General features: G+C 46.8%; 1 protein-coding gene across 3 annotated transcripts in view; it reads right to left on the reverse strand.

Moving 5' to 3' along the window:
• Window positions 1-26,317, reverse strand: part of OSBPL5 (oxysterol binding protein like 5) — an 88,310-nt gene that overhangs the window by 1,252 nt on the left and 60,741 nt on the right. For 2 of the 3 annotated variants that reach the window (XM_083163932.1, XM_083163934.1), the window contains exons 7-21: window positions 25,830-25,914; window positions 25,015-25,186; window positions 23,509-23,695; window positions 22,987-23,171; window positions 19,016-19,097; window positions 18,307-18,405; window positions 17,268-17,364; window positions 13,067-13,165; window positions 12,498-12,595; window positions 9,683-9,772; window positions 9,365-9,501; window positions 7,751-7,936; window positions 6,225-6,342; window positions 4,206-4,323; window positions 1,022-1,130 (exon numbers count right to left, since the gene is read on the reverse strand). In XM_083163932.1, coding sequence (XP_083020058.1) covers window positions 1,022-1,130; window positions 4,206-4,323; window positions 6,225-6,342; window positions 7,751-7,936; window positions 9,365-9,501; window positions 9,683-9,772; window positions 12,498-12,595; window positions 13,067-13,165; window positions 17,268-17,364; window positions 18,307-18,405; window positions 19,016-19,097; window positions 22,987-23,171; window positions 23,509-23,695; window positions 25,015-25,186; window positions 25,830-25,914 — 1,862 coding nt within the window. The remainder of the gene's footprint in view (window positions 1-1,021; window positions 1,131-4,205; window positions 4,324-6,224; window positions 6,343-7,750; window positions 7,937-9,364; window positions 9,502-9,682; window positions 9,773-12,497; window positions 12,596-13,066; window positions 13,166-17,267; window positions 17,365-18,306; window positions 18,406-19,015; window positions 19,098-22,986; window positions 23,172-23,508; window positions 23,696-25,014; window positions 25,187-25,829; window positions 25,915-26,317) is intronic. The other variant, XM_083163933.1, reaches the window with a different exon arrangement.

Genomic DNA, 26,317 nt, shown 5'->3' on the forward strand with positions numbered 1-26,317 from the left:
CATACTAGCGGCACATGATTATACAGTATATTCACTGGGGCTGCATGGAGGCTGGAGGAGACCGCTACTGATAGCCCAGGCAGCCGGGGCAGGACATTGGCTACTACAGTACATCTGCAATTTTTGTAGGACAAAACCATGCTGCACTGCAGGTGGGCAGATGTAACATGTGCAGAGTGGGTTAGATTTGGAGGAGTTATATTGTTTCTGTGCAGGGTAAATATTGGCTGCTTTTATTCTTAAGATGTGTACACACGGGGGAGATATATTGATATATTGCTCAGCCATATATGGCTGAGCAATATATTGCTCAGTTCCTACTTTACATCAGCGACCAGAGATGGTCGCTGATGAAAAAGAAACTGCCGGGGGGAGCCGGGCAGTGGTAATCAGCTGGTCGCAGGAGCATGTTCCTGCGACCAGCGATCACCACAGGGGCAAAAACGGGAGCGCGCACCCGGCGATATATCGCCGGTGCACACTCCCATTGCGGGCAATATGGTCGCTCAGCGACCATATTTCCCGCGATTTTGCACAAAATCGCCCCTGTGTGTACGCACCTTTAGACTGCAATTTAGATTTCTGTTTCATCACCCCATGGTTTTGTCCATCTGCAGAAATTGCAGCCTTGCTCAGGGCAGGCGACAGGGGGGGTCAAAGGGGACACTCGTACCGGGCCAGACCAGTTGAAGGGCCCCAAGGCTTTGAAGGACTGTCTGGCTACCGGTACTAATGAGTTTAGTGACATCACGCAACACACCAAACCCCACAACACACAATGCTGTGCCCTCGCATCTGCCCTTCCTTATTATATTGCATTGTAAATATGAATTATCTGTTTATTTCTAATAATAAAAAAAATACATTCAATATGCAATTTAATAACAATGCGTATTCAGTGTTGGGGGGGACCCGGAGATATCAGTGTTCCGGGCCCCAAGATTTCTGTTGCCGGCCCTGGCCTTGCTTACAGGTGTGAATAATGCCCATAGTCAGCCATGGGTCAGGTTGATGCCGTTACCTATGTATATCCTGCTGTGTCTTCTGCAGCGATAACACTGCAGCCTGGATTTCCTTCAGTTCATGTTTCTCTTTTCCACACTGCGAGCACGGACCTGGGAAACCTGGAGCTGGATAGATACACAGGGGTGAGTCCTGTATTCATGAGGGGTATACATTGTAATGAATCAGAGCCCTGGGGCCATCAGGGTTACACATTGTACGGTACTTGTGTAGTATCACGGCGGCAGTAACGTAGTCAGTGTGTGTCAGTATCAGCGTCGTGTTCCCGCAGCCAGCGTAGTCAGCCTAGTCAGTACATTTGCGGCTAGCCAGAGCTTACCTAGTTAGCGTAGTCAGTCAGCATTACGCAGTTAGCATAGTCAGTACGTTCCTGAAACACCCCCACTATCCACGCCAGCCCGAAGCGTGGCAAGCGCACCCATACCCCCACTATCCACATTGGTGTGGAGTTGATTTTATAAAGCGCGGTGAGCGCAACGAGCCACTGAGCCCAAAGAGTGGCGAGCGCACACGTAAAATCAGCCCGAAGCGTGGCGAGCGGACGTGTATTACTTGACGTGTATTCCACACTTCGGCTCAGTGGCTCACTGCGCTCGCCACACTTTATAAATTCAAATCCACACCGACGTGGATAGTGGGGGTATGAAAAGGTCGGGAGGATGCGTACCACGTATGCTCACCATGCTTCGGGCTGGCGTGGATAGTGGGGGCTTGAAATTAAGGCATTTGCCAGTATTTAACAGGGAGCACTGGCGAATGCGTCCATTATTGTGCATGAGACGCACTTGTGACGCACGCGTTACGGAACCCCTAACCTTGTCTGTCTCCCTGAAGTGGACACGGGCAGGGTTGCCATACCCTGCCGCACAAGCGTATGAGACGCCAGAACAGAGGATCTGGCAGTCACTGGCGCTGTGCGAGAGGCACTCGCTATGCTTGACAGGGATAGAGCTGCAGCTAGCGGGGACAGTACAGTGACTACGCTGCCTGATGGGGACACTACGCAGGGCTGCTGCTGGGACACTACGCTGACTGCTCTAGGCTGCTATTGGGCTACGCTGACAGCGTAGTGTAAGGTACCGCTGTGAAACTACATTGTACTTAATTAGAGCCCTGGGGCGCCATTGGAAGAAAGGGCAGTTCTCAACTTTCTCAGTAATGCCCAATGCACCATATTATGCCCCACACAGTAAGGGCCCAATACACCATATTATGCCCCACACAGTAAGGGCCCAATGCACCATATTATGCCCCACACAGTAAGGGCCCAATGCACCATATTATGCCCCACACAGTAAGGGCCCAATGCACCATATTATGCCCCACACAGTAAGGGCCCAATGCACCATATTATGCCCCACACAGTAAGGGCCCAATGCACCATATTATGCCCCACACAGTAAGGGCCCAATACACCATATTATGCCGCACACAGTAAGGGCCCAATGCACCATATTATGCCCCACACAGAAAGGGCCCAATGCACCATATTATGCCCCACACAGTAAGGGCCTAATACACCATATTATGCCCCACACAGAAAGGGCCCAATGCACCATATTATGCCCCACACAGAAAGGGCCCAATACACCATATTATGCCCCTCACAGAAAGGGCCCAATATACCATATTATGCCTCACACAGTAAGGGCCCAATGCACCATATTATGCCCCACACAGTAAGGGCCCAATGTACCATATTATGCCCCACACAGTAAGGGCCCAATGCACCATATTATGCCTCACACAGTAAGGGCCCAATGCGCCATATTATGCCCCCGCACAGTAAGGGCCCAATGCACCATATAATGCCCCACACAGTAAATGCTCAATGCGCTATATAATGTCCCACACAGTAAGTGCCCAATGCACCATATAATGCCCCACACAGTAAGTGCCCAATGCACCATATAATGCCCCACACAGAAGTGCCCAATGCACCATATAATGCCCACAGTATGGCTACCTACTTTGAAACCTCTTGCACACGGTCAGGGGCTCCATGCCAAGGGCCACCTCCCATTTGATGCCCATAACCACTAAGCTCCCTGCAGCATTATTATTATTATAATTTTATTGGTACTTCTTTACTTTCACGGCGCCAGCATGGCGCCGCGCGTCAGAGTCCCCTTGCGGGGCTCGCTTCGCTCGCCCACGCTGCGGGCTCGGTGGCTCGCTACGCTCGCCACGCTAATTAAAATCAACTCCATGCCAACATGGATAGTGGAGGTATGAACTATCCATGTTGGCATGGCGTTAACTTCGTTTATTTTACTTAGTTTGTGGCAAGCGTAACCCGGAAGTAGCGCGGCGCCATGCTGGCGCCGTGAAAGTAAAGAAGTACCATTTTATTTATAAGGCGCCACAAGTGTTTCGCAGCGCCGTACAAAAGGAACAATACAGGGAGGATCTCTCCTGGTGCCTCAGCAGTCCCAACACTTCTGGGTATGGCTGCTAGTGCCGGCCTCCTTGCCAAATGTAATTGTCCCTCCTAAAATGGCCACTGCCTCCTCTAGCACCTTCAGAACCATCTTCTATGATGCGTTGGCCATTTTGGGAAGGACATTTTCAACATTTTTGCATGTGGACGGCCCGACCGCAAGCGTCTGCTACAGGACGAGGGGCTACCTGGGTTACCTAAATCACAATGCTGGTGGGGAGGGGCTGCCTGCCAGGGGGGATATTAATGTGGGGACCGCGGCGGACCACAGAAGCGACCTCCGGCTGCTGAACATATTGATGTTATTACTAGTAATACATACATGTTATAGTTTTTGTTTGATTTGTTGGGTAATACATGTAAGCAGGATAAGAAATAGATTAGAATGATATGCAGCATGCCTATATTCTCTTTGCGGCTGCATTTATAGGATACAGTAACATAGCATTCCAGATGCAGACAGGCCCATGGTCACACACAGAATACTGACATGCCCCATATCATTAATCAGCAGATGCTGCTTGTGTGTCCCATTGGTAAATAAGATGCATTTTAATGGAGAAAACTCACACGGAAGGACACTTTGAGAGTCGCTCCGCGGCATGGTGTGATTAGAAGGGCTGTTTACCATGTGTGGAGGCTAGAATTTGGTTACACATCTGTAGTAATATAGATAATAATATAGCAACAGCCTTCACAGCGCATTGCATGAGTTATTAGAAGTTGTAAGAGCGCCACCTACTGTCATCATCGGAAGACTCCCGTCCAGGTTCAGGGGTCGAGCAGCTGCTGTCAGTGGTCTGGCTGCTGATAGAAGGCTGCTTGCTGGTTTTGCGGTGTCTGCCCTCCTGTGTGCCTCTCTAGTCAGACCAAAGACACAAAAAGGTTAGCCTTTTAGCAGAGCGTATGGTGGAAGCGGCCATTTTGTGGTCTAACCCAGTCATATCCCTACTTTCCAGGACAAGTGACAGTGTAAGGGGTATATGTAATAAAGTGGGGGTTATAGAAGTAAATATGTTGCCCATAGCAACCAAATTCTAACTTTCAGCCCTGCAGCTGTTATTGAACTACACCTCCCAGCATGCCCTGCTACAGTTTTGCTATTTGGCCATGCTAAAACTGTTGCAGGGCATGCTGGGATGTGTAGTTCAACAACAGCTGGAGGGCCGAAGGTTCCCCATCCCTGTGCTAGATAAATATGATGGTTGCTATGGGTGACATCTCTGCTCCCATAGTATTGTATGTGGGTATATTTATACACGGCACATGTCTCTTTCAGAGATGTCACCCATGGGAGGAAATGTAACGGGGTGAGAGAATCAGTAAGTGAGAGATTTGGTAAGAAATCTCCAGGTTTTTTTTTAAAGCAGCAATAATTTACACTGCAAAATCAAACTGGTGGATTGCCCCTTTAAAAAAAAAAATGGAGATTCCCCCCCAAGGTGTCAAACATTAGTATTAAGCTACATCAATGCAAAATGTTTTTTTCTGGCCCGGACCAAGTGCAGCAGCTATAGAATATAACCTGGGTCCATGGTACCAAGGGCTACAACAACTGGCTTGTACTCAGCAAGGAGCATTTATTAACGCTACGTGCTATAGCATAAGGAGTGAACGGAGATCTGCCTCTCACTATTGGGCAGCAAAGGGGATAAACTAAGGAAAGCAGGTGATTATGAGAAAACCATTGCACAGGAAACTCTTTTAAAGGTTTGTATGTAGGTAAGGAGAGTGTCCACCAGAGGGCACTGCGCTGTGTTACCACCTTTATCATGTAGCTTGTGTTATACAGTAATTGGTGCAGTGTTCTCTGTAATTAGCTGACAAATGACAACAAGCCCTGGTGTCGCTTACACCCAGAAGGCGCAGGCAGAGGTCACTTCTCACTCTCTTGTAACATAACGCACGCATATGTACATTGGCATCCATCGATGCTATGCTAAAAGGGGTCGGATGCGCAGTTGTGGGCTCTGTACCAATCGAATGAGGGTAATAACTGTGCAAGTAACTTGGTCATTGGGTACGTGTGCAGTTACATGCTGTACAGTGGCCGCAATATGGTCAACAGCGTCTATGTTGACCACAGTGGTCTACAGTTTTTAGATAGACACCCAAGCATAATAATCAAAAGTTGACATAAGCATGGTCGACACAGTTTCACTTTATGTGTTTGTCGGCATATGTTGATATGGCCTCTATATAAATGTGCCGTGTCCCCACGCATGGCTCGCTGCGCTCAGAACACTGTTCTAATCTAATCCTATGCCCACTTGGATGGTGAAGTAAGAACAAGTCGGTTTAAAAAAAAAAAAAATTAAGAAAAATTGTGTCAACCTTTTCCAATGTCGATCATGTTTGTTGAAATTTTGCTTGTGACAAGTTTCTGTTAATGATGACCTAGTGTATGTCGGCCATTATTAGGTGTCCACTTTTTCACAATCAACCATGGACACTAAATCTGGGAATGGGCATAAACTAAAATGGTCTGGGCACCAGAATACTGGCACAGACCGCAGCATAGTGCCACTCTGGAGCTTGTAGTGTGCATCCCATCCATGGAGGTGACAATGGTCACTGGCCGCCCCTGTATGGTCTGGACCACTCTGGTATTTACCCCATCCCTGGACCATACGGGAAGCGGTAATCTCCCCCCCCCATCTGCCCCAGTGACCACTCACAGATCTCCCCTGCTGGGTATAAGCACTATAAGCTCCAGAGTGGCAGAGTTTGCGGCCATATATATTATATACCGTACGGTTACCTGGCGCTTTGGGTCAGTCCGCGGGGCCAGAAGGCTCGTCAGGTTCCTCTTCACAGTTTGCAGAATCCCGTCCTTCTCATACTGCGCAATGTCACTGAGCGGGTGCCAGGGATGCAGGCTGCAATGACATTTACTGCTCTAGTCACATGCTGTACCACACACACACCCCTGGGGGGCGCAATAGCACACAGATAATACCACAAATCACACAACACACACACGGACAGAATTTATTTTTAAATGATTATTTTTGTCTCCTTCTTGCCACTGAACAATCATTTCCATCATTTATTTTGTCCCCATTGCCCATCTGCTAATGGCATCCTGAGACACGTAGGCTCGCCCAGGCGAATGCCTATAGATACTGCAGGTGAGTAATGTAGGGAGAGAGAGCCCTACGTGGGAGAGCATATCTGCCCCCGGGTAATTATTTTCTACCATCATCCATACTGTGCTGAAGGTTCTGGCTATTCTCCAATGTCCAGTATTGCATTAAGGGGTGTACACACGGTGCAGTTTCGGCAGGCAATATTTCCTTATTTTCTAAGTGATCTGTGTAGATGACTTACAAATGAAAGCACACATCACTCCGTGTGTGTGCCCCAAAGCAATGGCGCTGCGCAGTCCCACGTGTCGCAATTCTCCGTTCAAATCTTTAGCACATGCAGTCAAGGTCTAGAGAGATCGCCTGCATGTGCACAAGAAAGTGCTGGTTAGCACAGATCGCTATGTGTATATAGGAAAGGGCCTGTATACAGTATCCCCACACACGGGGCAATGCGGGGCCTACCACACACAGGGCGACGTGGGCCTTAACTTTTATGCAGAGGGATCTAGCACAGATCATATAGCACAAGTGTTAAGCCTCACTGGGACCTGTGTGTGTGTGTGTGGAGGGGGGCTATACACTTTTCTTACTGTCACCCACTTGAACACCTTTACCATAGCATCACACCCTTACTGCTCCACACCAGATTTCTGCGTCTGTCAGGAGAAGTTGCTGATTTATTTAAGGGCACAGAAGCCATACTGCCAGAGATAAAACAGCACCCTATATATTACAGAGTTACCAGCAGCGGCATCACTAATATATTGTGTATGGGTGTGCTATGTATTACTGATATTCAGAATGTCAACATGCATAATGAGTACATGGTCATGTCGGCAGTCAGGGCTCTAGCACTGTGAAAATGCTCCATGATAACTATAACTGCATCCAGATTTGTAATATCAACATAACATTACCAGTGTCTACATTTTTACTGTCAATATTCAGATCAATGCCGACATGATAAATACATATCTATGATGCAAATAGGAGATCCGGCCATAAAGGGCTCTTTGGCGTCACGAACAGGATTCGAAATCCAATGGGGATGCCTCCCACAGGTTTTAACAATTATGTTTGTGTTACTTAAACCTTTTAATATAATTTTTTTTATCAATTCCCTTAATTAGGGTATCTATTTTAGTGGTTTGATTAGAACTCTACGTACAGTATCCGCACAGTGGCCATAAACACTTACTCTTCATACTTATATCGCCATTCTTTCAGGAACTCATCGTAGAGAAAGAGCTGTGGGGCCCAGTCTGTACTCTCCTCTTTCCTCTCCCGCGCTGCCTTCCGCTGAGCCTCCTCCAACAGGTATTTCTCATCCGTGGCCTGGTGCTGGTTACCGTCATTGATTGCACTGGTCACGTGTTGCCACAGTCTGTAACAAAACCAGACCAAATGTTTCACTTCTATCATCCACTCTGCACCACAGGCCTGATTCATGCTTGCTCGCTAGGCTGCATATATAACACTACCCACCAAACACACACTAACCACCCTCCCCCGGCGACCGAATCCCGCACTAGCATGCGGGTACAAGTAGGAGAAATCATTCCATAGTAGCTCACCACCAAATTTCTTGCCTTCGCTAGGAAAAGTCAGCCTGGACTGACCTTTCCAGCGCCCACTATCCACCGAATTGGGGGCGGGTTCTGACATCATGTGACCTAAGTCCCCGGTCTCAAGCAGGCATCGACACACCTGCATATGCAGTGGTACGCCCAGTGATTTTATGGGCACAGACATAAAACACTGGGCGTTCCCTTGCTTCCGCAAATCCAGTGTTATACGTGATGCTGGGTAATGAAGTGTTCTAGAATAAGCATAGAGGAATTATGCTGCTCTAAAGCATTTTGAGTTGTGTACCAACCAAATGTGCAAAAGTTTTAAATTATTCACTTAATGAATCTGAAACTAATTTATTTAATTTAATTACTCCGTAAATGCAACTCTGCTTCTGTGTCATACAGTTGGAGCTGACTGTATTACTGCACATGGCAAGTTCTGCCCCCACAAGCGCGCACATTAGGGCCACTGCCTGGTGCACATATCTATGTAATATCCTAGAAGTTCTGCTCCCACAAGCGTGCACATTAGGGCCACTGCCTGGTGCACATATCTATGTAATATCCTTGAAGTTCTGCACCCACAAGCGCGCACAATGGGGACACTGCCTGGCGCACATATCTATGTGATATCCTAGATGTTCTGCACCCACAAGCGCGCACAATGGGGACACTGCCTGGCGCACATATCTATGTAATATCCTAGAAGTTCTGCTCCCACAAGCGCACATTGGGGAAACTGCCTGGCGCACAGATCTATGTGATATCCTTGAAGTTCTGCACCCACAAGTGGGCACATTGGGGACACTGCCTGGCGCACATATCTATGTAATATCCTAGAAGTTCTGCTCCCACAAGCGTGCACATTAGGGACACTGCCTGGCGCACATATCTATGTAATATCCTTGAAGTTCTGCACCCACAAGCGCGCACATTGGGGACACTGCCTGGTGCACATGTCTATGTAATATCCTAGAAGTTCTTCTCCCACAAGCGTGCACATTGGGGACACTGCCTGGTGCACATATCTATGTAATATCCTTGAAGTTCTGCACCCACAAACGCGCACATTGGGGACACTGCCTGGCGCACATATCTATGTAATATCCTAGATGTTCTGCTCCCACAAGCGCACACACTGGAACACTGCCTGGCGCACATATCTATGTAATATCCTAGATGTTCTGCTCCCACAAGCGCACACACTGGAACACGGCGTACATCAGCACTGCACATCTCACCTCTCCGATTCCATCTCTGTCTGCTCCTCAAACAACACAATATGGCGCTTGAGTCTTTGTCTTCTTATCTCCGAAGTTGGATTCCAGAATATGTCCCTGCTGCCATTCTGTACGGCATTTAAATAGACCTCTCGGTCCTGAGAATACAGGGGGTAGATTGGATCAGACAGATGATTCTAACAGTAACAGGGTAATTTCACCATCCAATATGCTATATTAGAAGACACAGATGTCGGTCCTTCTGCAGAGGAGTATGGCTTAGTTTGGTGGCTCGTGAGCTTGGGGCCCACATGTTACAGAAAAGTGAACAAGTCTCACCCAGTGTCCATCCAGATTCGCCAGGACTTCTCCTCCAGCTATAATCTTCCCACATATCTGGTTTAATGTATCACTGCCACCAAAGAACGGCTGTAAAACATAGGTCCGGGATTAAGACATATTGCAGCCATTGTGATTTCATATTGCAATCATCAGGATATACTATTGCAATCATCAGGATTTCTGGAGTAAATCTGCAAATGACGGACACAACCATTTTGGACACAAATTCCCTAAAAAAATTGCACAAGTGACAGTGGCACAATTCTGACGCACAAGCCACGACTGGCTACAGTTGTGGGGGTGTGCCATGTATCGTACGGGTAGAAAGCTGCAGCTTCAAATCTGTACAGAGGCTACGCAGCAGTTACAAGATGTTCTATCATCTCTGATGCCAAAGTGGGGAAGTGAAAACTGCAATCACTGCCAGACCCCTCACAACGCATCAGCCTAGTTACTGCTTCTCAACAACCCATCTTACATATACCCCTCGGAGAGTTTCCTGTGCTATTTATTATTTATATGTTTATTAGAGAATTCGCTACAAAGTGCTAACTGATACTTCCTTTTCCCATTATTCTTATTCTGCAGCTTTCAGATTGGCTTATTACAAGCATCCAGTGACATCACTGAGAATGCTCCCCTCTAGGGACCAGTGACATTACTGGGAGTGCAGCACATCCAGTCACTAGGAACCAGTGACATCACTAAGAGTGCAGCCTATCCAGTTACTAGGAACCGAATGCAGCATGTCCAGTTACTAGGAGCAAGTGACATCACTGAGAGCGGAGTCCATTCCACTAGAAAAATGTACCAAATGCACTTATAACAAAAGAGGGTGAGCCTATCCAGTCACTAGGAGCCAGTAACATCACTGAGAGTGCAGCCAATCCAGTCACTAGGAACCAGTAACATCACTGAGAGTGCAGCCTATCCAGTCACTAGGAGCCAGTAACATCACTGAGAGTGCAGCCTATCCAGTCACTAGGAGCCAGTAACATCACTGAGAGTGCAGCCTATCCAGTCACTAGGAACCAGTAACATCACTGAGAGTGCAGCCTATCCAGTCACTAGGAACCAGTAACATCACTGAGAGTGCAGCCTATCCAGTCACTAGGAGCCAGTAACATCACTGAGAGTGCAGCCTATCCAGTCACTAGGAACCAGTAACATCACTGAGAGTGCAGCCTATCCAGTCACTAGGAGCCAGTAACATCACTGAGAGTGCAGCCTATCCAGTCACTAGGAGCCAGTAACATCACTGAGAGTGCAGCCTATCCAGTCACTAGGAGCCAGTAACATCACGGAGAGTGCAGCCTATCCGGTCACTAGGAGCCAGTGACATCACTGAGAGTGCAGCTTATCCAGTCACTAGGAGCCAGTAACATCACTGAGAGTGCAGCCTATCCAGTCACTAGGAGCCAGTAACATCACTGAGAGTACAGCCTATCCAGTCACTAGGAGCCAGTAACATCACTGAGAGTGCAGCCTATCCGGTCACTAGGAGCCAGTGACATCACTGAGAGTGCAGCCTATCCAGTCACTAGGAGCCAGTAACATCACTGAGAGTGCAGCCTATCCAGTCACTAGGAGCCAGTAACATCACTGAGAGTGCAGCCTATCCAGTCACTAGGAACCAGTGACATCACTGAGAGTGCAGCCTATCCAGTCACTAGGAACCAGTGACATCACTGAGAGTGCAGCCTATCCGGTCACTAGAAGCCAGTAACATCACTGAGAGTGCAGCCTATCCAGTCCCTAGGAACCAGTGACATCACTGAGAGTGCAGCCTATCCGGTCACTAGGAGCCAGTAACATCACTGAGAGTGCAGCCTATCCAGTCACTAGGAACCAGTAACATCACTGAGAGTGCAGCCTATCCAGTCACTAGGAGCCAGTAACATCACTGAGAGTGCAGCCTATCCAGTCACTAGGAACCAGTGACATCACTGAGAGTGCAGCCTATCCAGTCACTAGGAGCCAGTAACATCACTGAGAGTGCAGCCTATCCAGTCACTAGGAGCCAGTAACATCACTGAGAGTGCAGCCTATCCAGTCACTAGGAACCAGTGACATCACTGAGAGTGCAGCCTATCCAGTCACTAGGAACCAGTGACATCACTGAGAGTGCAGCCTATCCGGTCACTAGGAACCAGTGACATCACTGAGAGTGCTGCCTATCCAGTCACTAGGAACCAGTGACATCACTGAGAGTGCAGCCTATCCGGTCACTAGGAGCCAGTGATATCACTGAGAGTGCTCCCCTCTAGGGACCAGTGACATTACTGGGAGTGCAGCACATCCAGTCACTAGGAACCAGTGACATCACTGAGAGTGCAGCCTATCCAGTCACTAGGAACCAGTGACATCACTGAGAGTGCAGCCTATCCACTCACTAGGAACCAGTGACATCACTGAGAGTGCAGCCTATCCAGTCACTAGGAGCCAGTAACATCACTGAGAGTGCAGCCTATCCAGTCACTAGAAGCCAGTAACATCACTGAGAGTGCAGCCTATCCAGTCCCTAGGAACCAGTGACATCACTGAGAGTGCAGCCTATCCAGTCACTAGGAGCCAGTAACATCACTGAGAGTGCAGCCTATCCAGACACTAGGAGCTAATGACATCACTGAGAGTGCAGCTTATCCAGTCACTAGGAGCCAGTAACATCACTGAGAGTGCAGCCTATCCAGACACTAGGAGCTAATGACATCACTGAGAGTGCAGCCTATCCAGTCACTAGGAGCTAATGACATCACTGAGAGTGGAGTCTATTCCACTAGGAAAATGCACTTATAACAAAAGAGATTACTACCTTTAGTTTGAACTCTAGCTCCGTCGTGTACTGAGTTTTCTCACATTCAATTGTAACTTTTCCTCCGAGTTCCATTGTCATAGTGCCATAGAGAAGTCCTAATAGAAAACATGGATTATTAGCAATCATACATTGGTAGCAGAGGGTATCAGAGATAACGTCCACTCACCAAGGGCCAGAGAACAGAACCTGGCTCCGAGAATAAGTACTGACAGATATATGGGTTATATGGTCATTAGGTCAACACAAGCATTAGGACATGAAAAAGGTCAATGAGTTTTTCATGTTTTTTTATTAAAAAAAAGTGTTTTTTCATATTTTATTATACAAGAGAGCATAGAGTTAGAATCAAACAGTGTGCCAAGTGTAGCGAGGCGCCGTGCCCGAAGCATGGTGAGCGAAGCGAAACACTTATACAATGTCCATGTTGACAGACACATAATGCATATGTAGTGAATGCCATCTAAGCACCGGGCATTCTGGGGGCATCAGCAATGGGGTTTGCCAAGCTCATGCTATAGAAAAGCACCGACACGGTAACTGGGTACCAGTCGATCATTGGGCAGTACCTTTGCAGTGGGCGTAGGGCATGGTGATGGTGTAGTCCTCATCGCGGGTCAGGAACGTCAGTCTGGCTTTGCCATCTAGTATAGCAGAGAGGGAGTTCCCTAGAACATAAGAAAGGGAAGCAATGGGTGAGTGGGCATCGTACCACCCGCCAATACATCACACAGAGAGGAGAGTATTTGCACCCGCGTAATCTGTAGCACAGAGGCTATTCATGCCACCCTGCCTGCGACAGACGCCACCTGCCTTCTCCAAATGTGCTCAAGCAGAACACCCCTTGTTTTATTAACTAAGGGCCTGATTCAGCTGAGTTATGTTATGTTGCGCTGCATGTGGGGCAGATGTAACATGTGCAGAGAGAGTTAGATTTGGGTGAGTTATTTTGTTTCTGTGCAGGGTAAATACTGACTGCTTTATTTTACACTGCAATATACTGTAGATCTCACTCTGAAGTAAAACCCCACCCAAATCTAATTCTCTCTGCACAAGTAACATCTGCCCCACCTGCAGTGCACATGGTTTTGTCCATCTAAGAAGGATTTTGTCAGAAAGAGTGAACTAGAATAAGGCCCTCTGTAACAGAGAATTCCATTGATGCAGTGATACAATGCATCCTGACCGGCAATGTCTGCTAAAGGACAATCATTTTCCGTTTAGACTTTGTCATCCAGACTGTTTTTTCATCTTTGCAAATTACCCGAGAGACTGTCAGAGGCCTTGTGACAGGGACCATGCGAAAGAGGCAGTGTGATGGGAACTGTGTGACAGGGACCATGCGACAGAGGCAGTGTGATGGGAACTGTGTGACAGGGACCATGCGACAGAGGCAGTGTGATGGGAACTGTGTGACAGGGACCATGCGACAGAGGCAGTGTGATGGGAACTGTGTGACAGGGACCATGCGACAGAGGCAGTGTGATGGGGACTGTGTCACAGGGACCATGCGACAGAGGCAGTGTGATGGGGACTGTGTGACAGCTGGCTTCCCATTAGCAGTTACATGGAGTGACAGCGTCCCTGAATGCTCTCACATCCGTGAGGTTGGGAAGACTACAGATCTTTGAATATCTACAGAAGATCTGACTCATACCCCTATCACATCGCACAAATAACCCGGGTCCTACCCGGGTTGACGTGCGGTGTAAAAAGGGCCTTTTCAAGTGACCCGTTCCAGCAACCTCACATTCCAACCCGGGTTAAAGAAGGCTAATCCCAGGTCAGAGCCAGGTTTCTGTTCAGTGTGAAAAAGGGAGTTTTAATCTACTAGACGTAGGCCTGGCCAACCTGTGGCTCTCCAGATGTTGTCAAACTACAAATCCCATCATGTCTTGCCACAGTTTTGCTACAAGAGAGTACTAAAACTGTGGCAAGGCATGCTGGGATTTGTAGTTTCACAACATCTGGAGAGCCACAGGTTGGCCTGTCCTGTTTAACTAGAGATTAAAAAGAAGGTGTCTTGGATATGTGCTGTGCAGTGTGAACAGGTAACCTGGGTCGCCCAGATCGAACAACCTGGGTCACACTAGGGATAAGGCAGCGTCCGATTCAAGCACTGCCACCTCCCCCGATTACAGGCCTCTGCTCTCTTTCTGTTGTCAGCGACCCGGCTTATTGCAGGGTTGCTGTGGGGGACTCACCTCGCAAATGCCGGGGGCCCTCGAAATCCCAGATGCAACCCGGCACTTGCATTGCGAGAGGTATTACAGGGTGAGTTGTATCAAGCCTTGGAGAGACGGACGTTATAACCAATCAGCCGCTGTCATTTATCTAGCGCACTCTTGGAGACGACTATTTGATGACGTGGAGAAGTTGCTTCTCTCTCCAAGGCTTGATACATCGGTATCCGGGAGATAGGTCAACAGTTATTAGGTTCATCGTCACAAGGTCGACATGAACGGTCAACATATGAAAAGGTTGACATGAGTTTTTCATGGTTTACGATCCGTATGGATTACAAATGGCGAGCGAAGAAAGCCAGGCGAGGTTACGCACTAGACTAACTGGGGGTCCATGTCGATATTGACACAAAAACTGTGAAAAACTCAAGGTGACCTTTTCACTTGTTGACCTATTGCTTGCGTCGAACATTCATTGACTATCGCCCTAGACTCTGCTGTCCCTATGAGTCACACTGGATACCTCTCCCCCCGCAATCTCCAACCCTGTGAGTGCCAAGTGAATATTGGGGTGAAAATAGGGGTGAAAATTGACAAGCAAACATTTGTGTTCCCCATAATGACCTGTAAGTTACCTTACATAGGAAATATATCATTTTTATTACACTTTTTTTTTTTTTTTGAATTTATATAACAAATGTGAGCGACGCTGGAATTGTTAGTGGCTATTTTGAGCGTCTCTCACACTAATGTTGGCACTCAAAGGGTAAAGCGAAAGTGTTCTCACTTATAATTCAGAGCTACCACATAATAATATTATATTAAGGCTGGTCACATTTTCTAGCGCTTTTTAGTGCAAAAAAAACAGAATGGTATACAGCGGATTCTAACCTATGTACTTGTGGGCTGAGGATTTCAGCGGAGATATATAAAGGGGACTTAAAGCGCTTGGATTACAGACCATAGCAGGCAGATGAAGCTTTGGAACGCCGCAGCTCCCTGCAGAGCATTTATCAGTGTGTTCCGCAGGAGAGCGGATAATGTCAGACATAGCCGTGGACATTCCCGGAAACTGCTTTATTTCTTTGGACAATGCTAGCGGGGACCTTGTGAGTCGTCCGGCTTATATACGTATATTCTCCGCAGAACATCCCGCGCAGATTACACCGCCTGCAGCATGAATATGTATGAAGGCGTGCACAGATGCACACCCAGCCTGCGCACTCATGCGATGTACTGATCTAATCCCACCGAATGCTCATTCTCATTCTAATTTATACCAGAGATGCATTCCCATTATTACTGTTCCCTTCCTCTACGTCTCCGACAAAGTCCCAGCGTCAGCCGGAAATCTTTCTGCACAAAGCCGCGCTAATAGGACTCGCTCTTTGTGTACAGCATGAAAAGATCCGACGGAACACACCGCATGGTAGGCGATTATACTGAGCGGACGTTTATCTGGTTTATACTGCTGACAAGACAATTCCTCTACTTATGTCTGCACTCCCGTATAATTACATCCTCAGTGTGCCCTGCAGCATCCATATTCCTCAGTCACTGTCACAGTGTACAAACAGGGCCAGCGTAACGTACAGACACACTGGCGGTGGCGCATTTAGGCACCCCCCACTATCCATGCCACCCTGAAGTGTGGCAAGGGGTGACGGAACACGTCCTCCCGACCTTTTCATACCCCCACTATCCACGTCGGCGTGGAGTTGATTTTAAATAGTGAAGCAAACGCAGCGAGCCACTGAGCCCAAAGCGTGGCGAGGGGACGCAGATTACGTTATATGTATTCGGCGTGCGCTCGCCACGCTTCGGGCTCGGAGGCTCGCTGCGCTCGCCACACTATATAAATTCAATTCCGCGCTGACGTGGATAGTGGGGGTATGAAAATGTCGGGAGGACGCATTCCGCCACTGCTCGCCACGCTTCGGGGTGGCGTGGATAGTGGGGGGTGCCTAAATCCCATTGTATGTCATACAAGTGTATAGTAAATTAACTCGCATTGCACCCTATAATTCGCATGCGATTTTAAGTGCGATCCGATGCGATCTCATTGCACCGCCCAAGGCCAGAGAGCAGTGAATAAATTACATAGGAAAATCGCATCGCATGAAAAAAAAAATCGCATGCGATGCTATGTGATTTCCCTACGGTGCTGTACGTACGCTAATTGGGCGCCCTGCTAATACATAAGTAACGTAGATAATGCTGCACTCTGATTGGTGGATGGATGCAGATATCAACCTATCAGAGTTCAGCATTCTCTACCTGCCTGCAGCAAAACAGTAAAGAGCTGTCAGCATGCTGATTGGTAGATGGCTGCAGATATCCACCAATCAGAGTTCCAACAGCTATTCATTTTTGAGAAACAAAGGCATGGGACAAATAAAGAGCAGTTTTTGTTATAACCCCTATCAGCCAATCACATTTTTCCCTTCAAGGGCCCAAATGGAAGGAGCAATGCAACTGGCTGGCACGGAATTAAAAAGGGGAAGTTATTTTCCCTCCATAACTGCAATCTGGATTTCCTTAGCAGCGAGAGACAATAATAAGATCAGACACCTCTTGTTCTTATTACCATAAAACTTGGATCTGGCCAAAATGCTCCCAGTGATGCAAAACCCGTCCTTCCTGTTGCTGACGTGAAATGCCGACACCGGAGGGTGATGACTTACCTGCAAAAGATGCATGTTTTAGGTGTTAATTTGGGTACATTGCGTACACATGGTTTCACATAGAGGCAGGAATGGGGCATGATGGGAGAGCACATGGGAGTGGGGAAATATGGCATACAGAGGGGGGGCGTACAGTGTGGCGCATCTCAGACATGTGCAGGTGCATCTTCTGTAACTATGTATCTGTGTACAAAGCCGCCTCAGGTGACAGGCCTGCGACACTCCCTTACACGCCCACTGTGTGTGTGTGTGTGTGTGTGTGCTACTAACCTCCGCCCACCCCTGTCCATGACTTTTCCGACCCATTTGTGGTACCGTTCGGCTGGATTGCAACAGCGTCTTTGTGCGTAAACCATGCGGCGTACCATGTTTAGGAATATCCACCCATGCGCAGCTACAAACAAAACCACCAGGCCCATAGTGAACGCCCAGCCCACGACGCCATAGTGGCGCGCCCAGCCCACAACCCCATAGTGGCGCACCCAGCCCACGACCCCGTATTGTCTCGCCCAGCCCACAACCCCATAGTGGCGCACCCAGCCCACGACCCCATATTGTCTCCCAGACCACAACCCCATAGTGGCGCACCCAGCCCACCACCCCACCTATCTGTAGTAACACATAAGCAGTGATTGTTACACACATTACAGGTGTATAATATTGCAGGCACTGATATCACAGACCTGGATAATTATTATTAGAATATAATACATATTAATATCATAATACAATATAACATAGCTCCAAAGTATACACAAGGCAAATAACGTCACCAAGATCTAATTAGATCACTCAAAATGCTGCCAATAAGAATAACTCAGTAAAGGACGATATACGGTATTATATATACAGTATATATATGGTATACAGCTATAAGCTGCTAGGGTGCCTGTCAGCCTCTGAGTGAACAATAAGCGCCGCTGGGGATCAGGGAACACTTACCTGCTCTGCTATGTAAAACGTGTGACTATTGGTCTGAGGGTGAAACCAGCAGCAACGGAATTTCTCTCCCAGTATGGAGTTATAAGGCTTTTTTATTCCCTGTAAGACAGAGACATTAGGGAGAACAGTACAGGAAGGACATTGCATCATTAGCTTTGTACTCCTTGCTTCAGTGGCTTGAGCCATCATTGCCTTTACAATGGTGGTCTAAGCAATTTACCTTTGTACTGCTTACTTGATCATTTTCATGTTTTTTTTTATTTTGCGTTGAACAGGATACATATGTTCTTGTTATCCCAATGCTGAACGAATACAGTGCATAGGACCGCAGTTATGAACAGAATACAATGTACATTTTAGAATGCTATAGATCACTATTGGGTAAGCCCAAATGTATTACAGCCATCCACAGTTGTCTTATGGATATGTGGTAAGTACATTGTTACCGAAAAACAATAAGTGTGTCACCTAAACTGGACTATCCGCTAGTCCACACCTAGGTTCCTGCCTATGGTACAGGTGTCTCTAAGTGGGGCACTTTATTTTGATAAATGAATGGATGGGGGGGGGGGGTCATTGTGGGATGGAGCCCCAACTCCTATCTTGCCTAGGGACCCCATGAGATTCTAACCTGGCTTTCAGGAATTATTACACCAATTACTCCACATTCAGTGTAAAATACTGTGTTAAAAAGAAAACTTATTCTTACCTTTGGTTTCTTATAAAATCCTGATAAATACCATTTTAGAACTTGCTTCATACGACTGTAAGGATCGTCCTCAACAGCCGCCCTGTAACCAGAGCAGAGTTCCTGCGTCAGATGTAATGTCACATGGGACGAAGGGTTACTGCTAGCCGACGGTGTATCTAGTGCAATATTTATATATTCGTTTTAGATGTCAAATTTCAAAACACTATCCACTTAGCAGGTGACTGCAAATAACGGTCACAGTTTCCAGACCACATGTTCCTGGTTTCCAAGCAGGACGTATTTTCCAGAGCACAATGGTGATGCATTGTAAAATGACAGGTGTTTTTTTTTTTTTTTTACACATATTTGTGAAGCGAGTTGCCCGCCAATACACACCCCGAAAATGGTCACAACATGCCTCAATTTTTGCAGAACCTCCCTATTACCTCCCTCAAACAGCCTCTCCTTGTCAATCACTTTGCCACTGATTCTTTGCTGCAACTTGCATCCCAAATTTACCTTGGCGCATGCACACCAGGACCGTGACAACAGGGAAAATAAATGTGTTCTGCATGCAGTGTAAATACTGCCAGCATTTGCATGTAGCACACATATGCTGGACAGCTTTATTCTTACCCTGAAATTTAAGAATTGAGCTAGGACACGTCCCTCCCCAATCTAATTCTCTCTGTGCATTTTATTTTTACCCCACCTGCAGGGCAACTTGATACCAAGGTGCCCCTACATGTAGGACATAGTCACATAACCCAGGATTTTTATTATGCTGCGTAGAAAAAAAAATCTTCCGCATTCTGCTATTTCTGATGACTCCATAAAAAGCATTTGCTCTAATTAATAGATGTTCGCTTCTCTTTGCAATTAAAGTTTTACTCCATAAAAGTAGATGAAGGGGAGTGTGAGATATATATTAGAAGAAGCAATGGACTTCTAGCTATGTGTGTTTTACCAGGCAAGCAGAAAAACTGCAAGACTAGTACTTTCCTGGCCAGGATTGTTATTCTGCTCTGGATAGTGCTAATTCTCCGGCTAATTGTCGGATAGCATCCAGGTTATATAAAATAGGCTGCATATAAAATGTAAGAAGGTGCCCGCCGGGAATAGATGTGCTACGCACTTTCTGCCTATTCTCTTGGCGTAGTGTATAAATAGGCTCCGAGCCTGTCAGAAAAGTGCCTGTTTGATAGATTACCATTAATAAAACATTCACACTAGGATAAATTCCACCTACAAATGCTAACAAGACATCTATGAACACAGAAATATCATCTACAGAGGGCAGCTGGTTCCACAGTCTTGATCCATAAAAGGAAAATAAAATATTACATTATAAAACACTGGAAAGTTTTCATTAGGATAAGTGCTATTGCCAAGACTTAATATAGCAAAAAGCTATAGCGGAAAATCAGAGTCTGGTAACGGATATCTGAAGCAGCATGTAATTTGGTTTGCTACCCATTATGTTTTTTTCTTGGCTATTTGTGTATATTGACATTTCTTACAATTTTTGCATAACTTGCTGGAACTTTTTATTTTTTTAACCGTGCAAACTGTAGATGGAGATTGTTATTATTGGCCTATTAACCATGTCAGTGTACTTTCCTGGAAAGCTGGAAGGAGGAGTATAGGATGGCATTTTGGGCTAAAACAATGAAAACAATAGATATAAAGGTGTTACATTCCCCCACGGAGTAATGACAGATGTTGGACTGTAATAAATTAAAAAAGGAGAGCAATGCGGGGAAGGTGACAGCATCCTGCTCGTGACGCCAAATAATCCTCTCCCCTATGGAGTACAGTAACATTTCCATAATTCACGCAGCCCGATGGGCATTATGCCAAGAGAAAAACTGCATTATGCTTTCAAGAAGACAAATTGCAAGACTGGGAGAGTAAACAGAGACCCGCTTAGCTGGCGACCGATTTACACCTTCACTAAATCACCCGTTACATGTTACTTTCTATACATTAATGGAAATGGAGAGAGGTACATTTATTTTAACCGGATTTCTCATACAACTTCTTACCAATTAGCCATTATTTATGATCAATGTTTATTTTTGGTTACATTGTACAGATTTATCTATTTGAATCTGTACGGAGTGTTGTTTGGATGCTATGCTACGGATTGAAGAGTCTACAGAAAATAAACCAATCATTTGTTTCATAATCCATTTAAATCTTTCATCTCCTAGAAGTAAAAAAATGTCTTCCAAAAAGACCTCTTTGAATTTCTCCCATCCCTTCCGCCTCCATTAAATGACTGTTTATGAGAGTCACTGAGCAGTGGAGGGTTAAAGAAATAAAACAATTTTATATGCATTAAATGTCGATCGGCGCAGTCACCAGCTGACAGTCTATCTCTGCGCTTTATAACACAGAGGGCAACGGGGACAAGATTATTTCTGCTGACAGTAATGCCAAGTATAATGTCTCATGTGGAGTTTGTAGCAACACAGGCAGAACAAAAGCAAACAGCATATAGCACATGACTGTACTGTGCGTGTGACATGTTCTTATGCTCAATAACTTACATCCGACATGCCAGTCATCATAACGACAATGGGTAATGTAACATGCATTGCTGCCAGCGCTGTAGTAGGGCCCTTGAACAGTATAGGGCCCCTTGCTCATACAAGTGGCTGAAGGCACTAGACTACAACAGGCTGGGCCGGTGACCGAACATAGAAAACACACAGCATTGTGCCCCATTGTAATGTGGATGGGGGTACCACACAGCATTCCTTATGTGAATCAGGCTGGCAATGTGTTACAATGACAAGAAGCAAATTGATAAAATGTATCAATGCATTACTTAGAGTGCATCAACATAACAGCCTATTAGCTCCTAGCTGCCATGTTACAGTCTGTGTTTGAAAAGTGACAGTTATGAGCTAAATGGTTGGTGCTCGGCGTGAGTGCATCAGCTCAGCAAATGGGAACATCTTTGTATGCAGACCAGACATAATCTCCCTCTGATCTCATCATACAGAAAGCTTTATGTTTGCAGGAGATAGATGCAGCTGATGAAGAACAGGGACCGGATTCCCCTCCTGGGCAGGAAAAGGACCCGGATGCAGCCGGACATGTATCAGAGAGATGGTTGCGGCATTCAGTGACATTTCATAGTGTGATCAGACATAACAGACATTGCAGGGAGACATCTGCTATTAGTCATCCAGCCTTTACTGGACCCGTGGCCTATAATCCTGGCCAGCCTTCACTAGCCAACACTCTGCATAAGGTCGGGGGAAGGGGGGCTGCTGTGGAAGATGCCACCATAAATATAAGGGGACAAACGTACTATGCATTGGAGAGGGATACAGTTTAGAGTCCCACTCCCCCTTCCCCTGGTGCAGAGAGCTGGGCAGTGGGAGTAGAGGACAGGCTCCACCCCCTGCTGAGTATTTTTTTTTTTTTACAGGGGCATGGCCATACCCCTCCCATTAATCACACCCCTTTTTTCCAGGGGCACTGGCGGTGCCCCTGCATACAGTCCCTTCTACATTGGTAAAATAATTGCAGCTTTCAACCAGTGCATACTGTGAATATAGGACTGGTGTAATAATCTGTTCTGGGACAAATGGCGCCTAACACCACACAAGTACATTGTTGCATAATAGAACCAGGGCAGTAGAGAGCCTGTCCGGGCCCAGGTACTTTTCAGGGGGTGTGGCCTAATCATGGGAGGTGTGGTCATGCACCCTCAGAATAAAATAAAGACAAAATAACACTTTAAGCTCCTCCCCAGCCACACTGCAGCATGTGCTGGGGTGAGAAGAGCTGCTGCTGCCACGTAATAGGGGCCCCGCCAGGCCCCTCCATCAGACAAGGGCCCTGGTAATCCGTTTCCATCCCCCCTCTCTCGGTCCTATGCCATCGGATAGAGACGGCAATCATTTTGGCTAAATACACTTTGGTTCCGGATTGTTACTCGTTACCCATGGAGGGAGGCATTGCCGGGTACTCACTGGGAGAGGATGTCGGCGTGATAGTAATAGTCTGACAGCTTATTCAGGAATGACCGAGGTTCCAGGATAAAAGTGGGCAGCACCACCCTGGACAGATCCATCCCTGGCCTCATCTGCTTCAGCAGCGTCCACATCAGACTCTTATTCTCATCTGACACCGTCTCTGTCTGCGACGCTTCTCCAATCTACCGGGACAACAGGAAGACAAAGTAACAGCGGCTGCGCGTAGTAAGCCTGCCACACCGGCCACTGGCTGCCCTGCATTACCCACAATACTGCAATGGAATTCAGGAAACACAGGGGGAGATGTATCAAGCCTTAGGGCAAGATAAAGTGGAGTAGTCGTCTATAGAACGTGCTACAATATATATCAACATATTTGTTACTTTGGGCAACTTGTATATTTTCTTGCTTTCCAGGGCTCGATACATCTCCCCCAGTTGCAAACTAATGACCGCAAGGCGAGGTGTGAACCAGTCACAGTCCAAAATCTTCATGATACTCCAGTGTAACCCAACCTACCTCCCCAAATTCCTCATACGATTCTTCCATGTAGGTGGTGCCCTCCCGGTCCAGGGAGATCTCTCCGTGCAGGTCGGATTGATCGCTCTCGCTGGTTTTACGGTTGTGCTCATTTTCTGACTCCTCTATGTTGTCTTTTTCTGACTTGTCCGAGAAGCCGTCGGTTTCCTGGGCAGATTCATTAAGCCTAAAAGGGTTTGTTAAATTGGTTAAGTAAATATCAGACATTTTGCGAACACTGACGCTTTAGAGAACGAGTCAGAGGTGGGAGAACGCAACTAGAAAATATATAAAAAAAAAAAAAACAGTTGGTGGGCCCAAATCTCCCAACCCAGCCACCGGATAGAGAAGTCAATCAGGGAAAGGGTCTATCTGCTAACACAGGGCCTGAATCTCAGTTGCCACAAGTGCAGTAGCCATATTTACTGAGGGATTTCTGCAATAGCGCCTCCCAGTGTTATGCCAGCAGTCAGCAAAATTACAATCTGCATTACCCCTACCCCCAGGCCCTTCCCTTTCCCATACAGGGCGCAGTAGACCCATCAATAAAAGATGTCCCAATGGTGTACAATAGATTCCCACAAAATGATCTTTCACTTGTGTTCCCAAGGTAGCCGCCAAGTGACACCCAGAAACACTAATTTCAGGGAGCAGGCAGGCCCATGTATGCATGGGGACGTAGCGCATTGCTTTGGACTACAGTGCATCTCATAATGAGGCTCACAATGTTAACTGTATTTCCATTGGGCAGCCCCATTTTGACCAGATGCTGTCTTGCTACGGTCAGGTGAGGTCCCAAGGTCTCCCCAGTTTACGGGTCAAACGTGTCAGCAGAGAGCAGGACATCACACTGGTGATTTGATAGTGGGGAGTGGACAGTTTAAGAGGAAGACAGCACACAGGGTATTAAGAAGAAGACACCGTCTGTAAGGAGACTTCTCTTTGGGGTCACTGGGGTCACACTTTGACAGTTGGTCAGTTCAAAGGCATAGACTAAAGTCAGGGGTGGATTTAGTGGTGAGGGCACCCCTAGGCACAACAGTAACATAGTCTAATATTATTATTTTCATTGATTGGTTATAAGCCCTCATTTGATGATCGCCAATTTAATGGAATGAGCCACTGACTATGACATTTGTTTATTTTTTAATTACAGAGGAAATATTTTGCAGTTATCGACACATTTCGGGCTGACCGTACCAACACAAGCATCCAAGTCCTGCCCCCAAATAAGTGCCGCCCCCTAGGCAGGTGGCTCATGTGCCTATTGGGAAATTCACCACTGGGCTGCAGTAAAGGAATTGCATTGGCCTTCCATCCCTTTGGCCAGTGTCATAGCAGCTTGGACCTCTATAACTACGCCACTGGGCCGGGACTACATCTGATAAACGTCGCTAGATCCTACCGCAGACATATGGGGACCAGCAGTTGTAAGGGGACCAGCATTATATACACAGAGGGCAGCAGGAGGACGGACCCTGGGGCCGGTAACAGCTGGGACCTTACTGGAACAGCTCTTGCTCTGAGACGGTGGAGGCCTGAAGCAATGTGTAGAGGCCTGTGTGGTTGACATCGGGCGTGATAATAACGTCACCGTCCTTTCCTTGCTTGGGCAAATTAATCTTGAAAAGACTGGAGCAGCGAAGGGCTAATTCCAGGGCATCCATCCAGCATCGGCCTGAGACACAAGACACATGAATGAGGTGGAGGCTCCGTAATGTCATCTAGGCTTATACGCTGTATACGGCCCCGGCAGCTGCCCCGTAAGGGAGAATGATGATTTAGTTCTGTCCCCACTTAAGGGGACAGAATTTGCTAATATTTTGTTATGTGTTCCTAAAGACGAAAACAGAAAGTCCTTGTGTGACAGATATAAGGGTGTATTCATGAAGCAGTGATAAGAGTGGAGAAGTTGCCCGTGGCAACCAATCAGCTTTGAAGTAAAATGTATCAAGTGCATTCTATAATATTATAAGTAGCAGCTGACTGGTTGCCACGGCAACTTATTGTCTCATCACTGCTTCATTAATAGACTCATTAGCAAAGCAATCAGATCCTGGGGCTTCTGCACCCAATGAAAACATTAACCTCCAGGATAAACCATAATTTCTTTAAAAAAAACGTTGTGCCTCTCCGTAAGAACACGGATGAGGTAAGAGGCACATGGGGACCACATGCTTCCCATACTGTACAATTGAACAGAATCCTTTATTTCTGTTGATATGAAATCATTTATAATATGTAATGATGGATAAAACGCACGGGGGCCTCAGTAACTCCGTAGAGATCAGTCAGTCCGTGCATGTGACATATAAGCTTACCATCCGACTCGGAGGCTGCCCTGAATATTAAGTGGCTGCTGGGTAGAGGTAGAGTAATGGAGCCAACGTTTTCCCCTTTAGGACCCTGAAAGACAGCATTCACATGTATAGCGGTATATACAGCATTTATAGTTAAATTGGTTATCCAGTGGCGGATCCAGAGGTGGGAATGCAGAACAGTCCAAAATTCAAATAGACAAGGAGCTGCACCAACTGCCGGTGAGTCCTGACCGGGGATATTTGGCAGCGGTTGGGGTAGCAGATGGGGTGGCTAATCCTCTATTTTGATTTTGTACTGCGCTGCAGCCCCACCTCTGCAGCCGCCACTGAGTGCGATGTCTCTTTCTCGTTGCACCTCATCCACCACTTTCAAAAAACTTTTTTGAAAAGACAAAAACAATACACAATTCAGATAATAGCATCCAATTTCCAGGGACAGATATAGGGGGACATTTACTAAGATGGGAGTTCTAGTTCACATGAACCAA

Source organism: Crinia signifera, chromosome 11 (assembly GCF_055691185.1).
Source record: "Crinia signifera chromosome 11, ASM5569118v1, whole genome shotgun sequence".
Classification (NCBI taxonomy): Eukaryota; Metazoa; Chordata; class Amphibia; order Anura; family Myobatrachidae; genus Crinia; species Crinia signifera.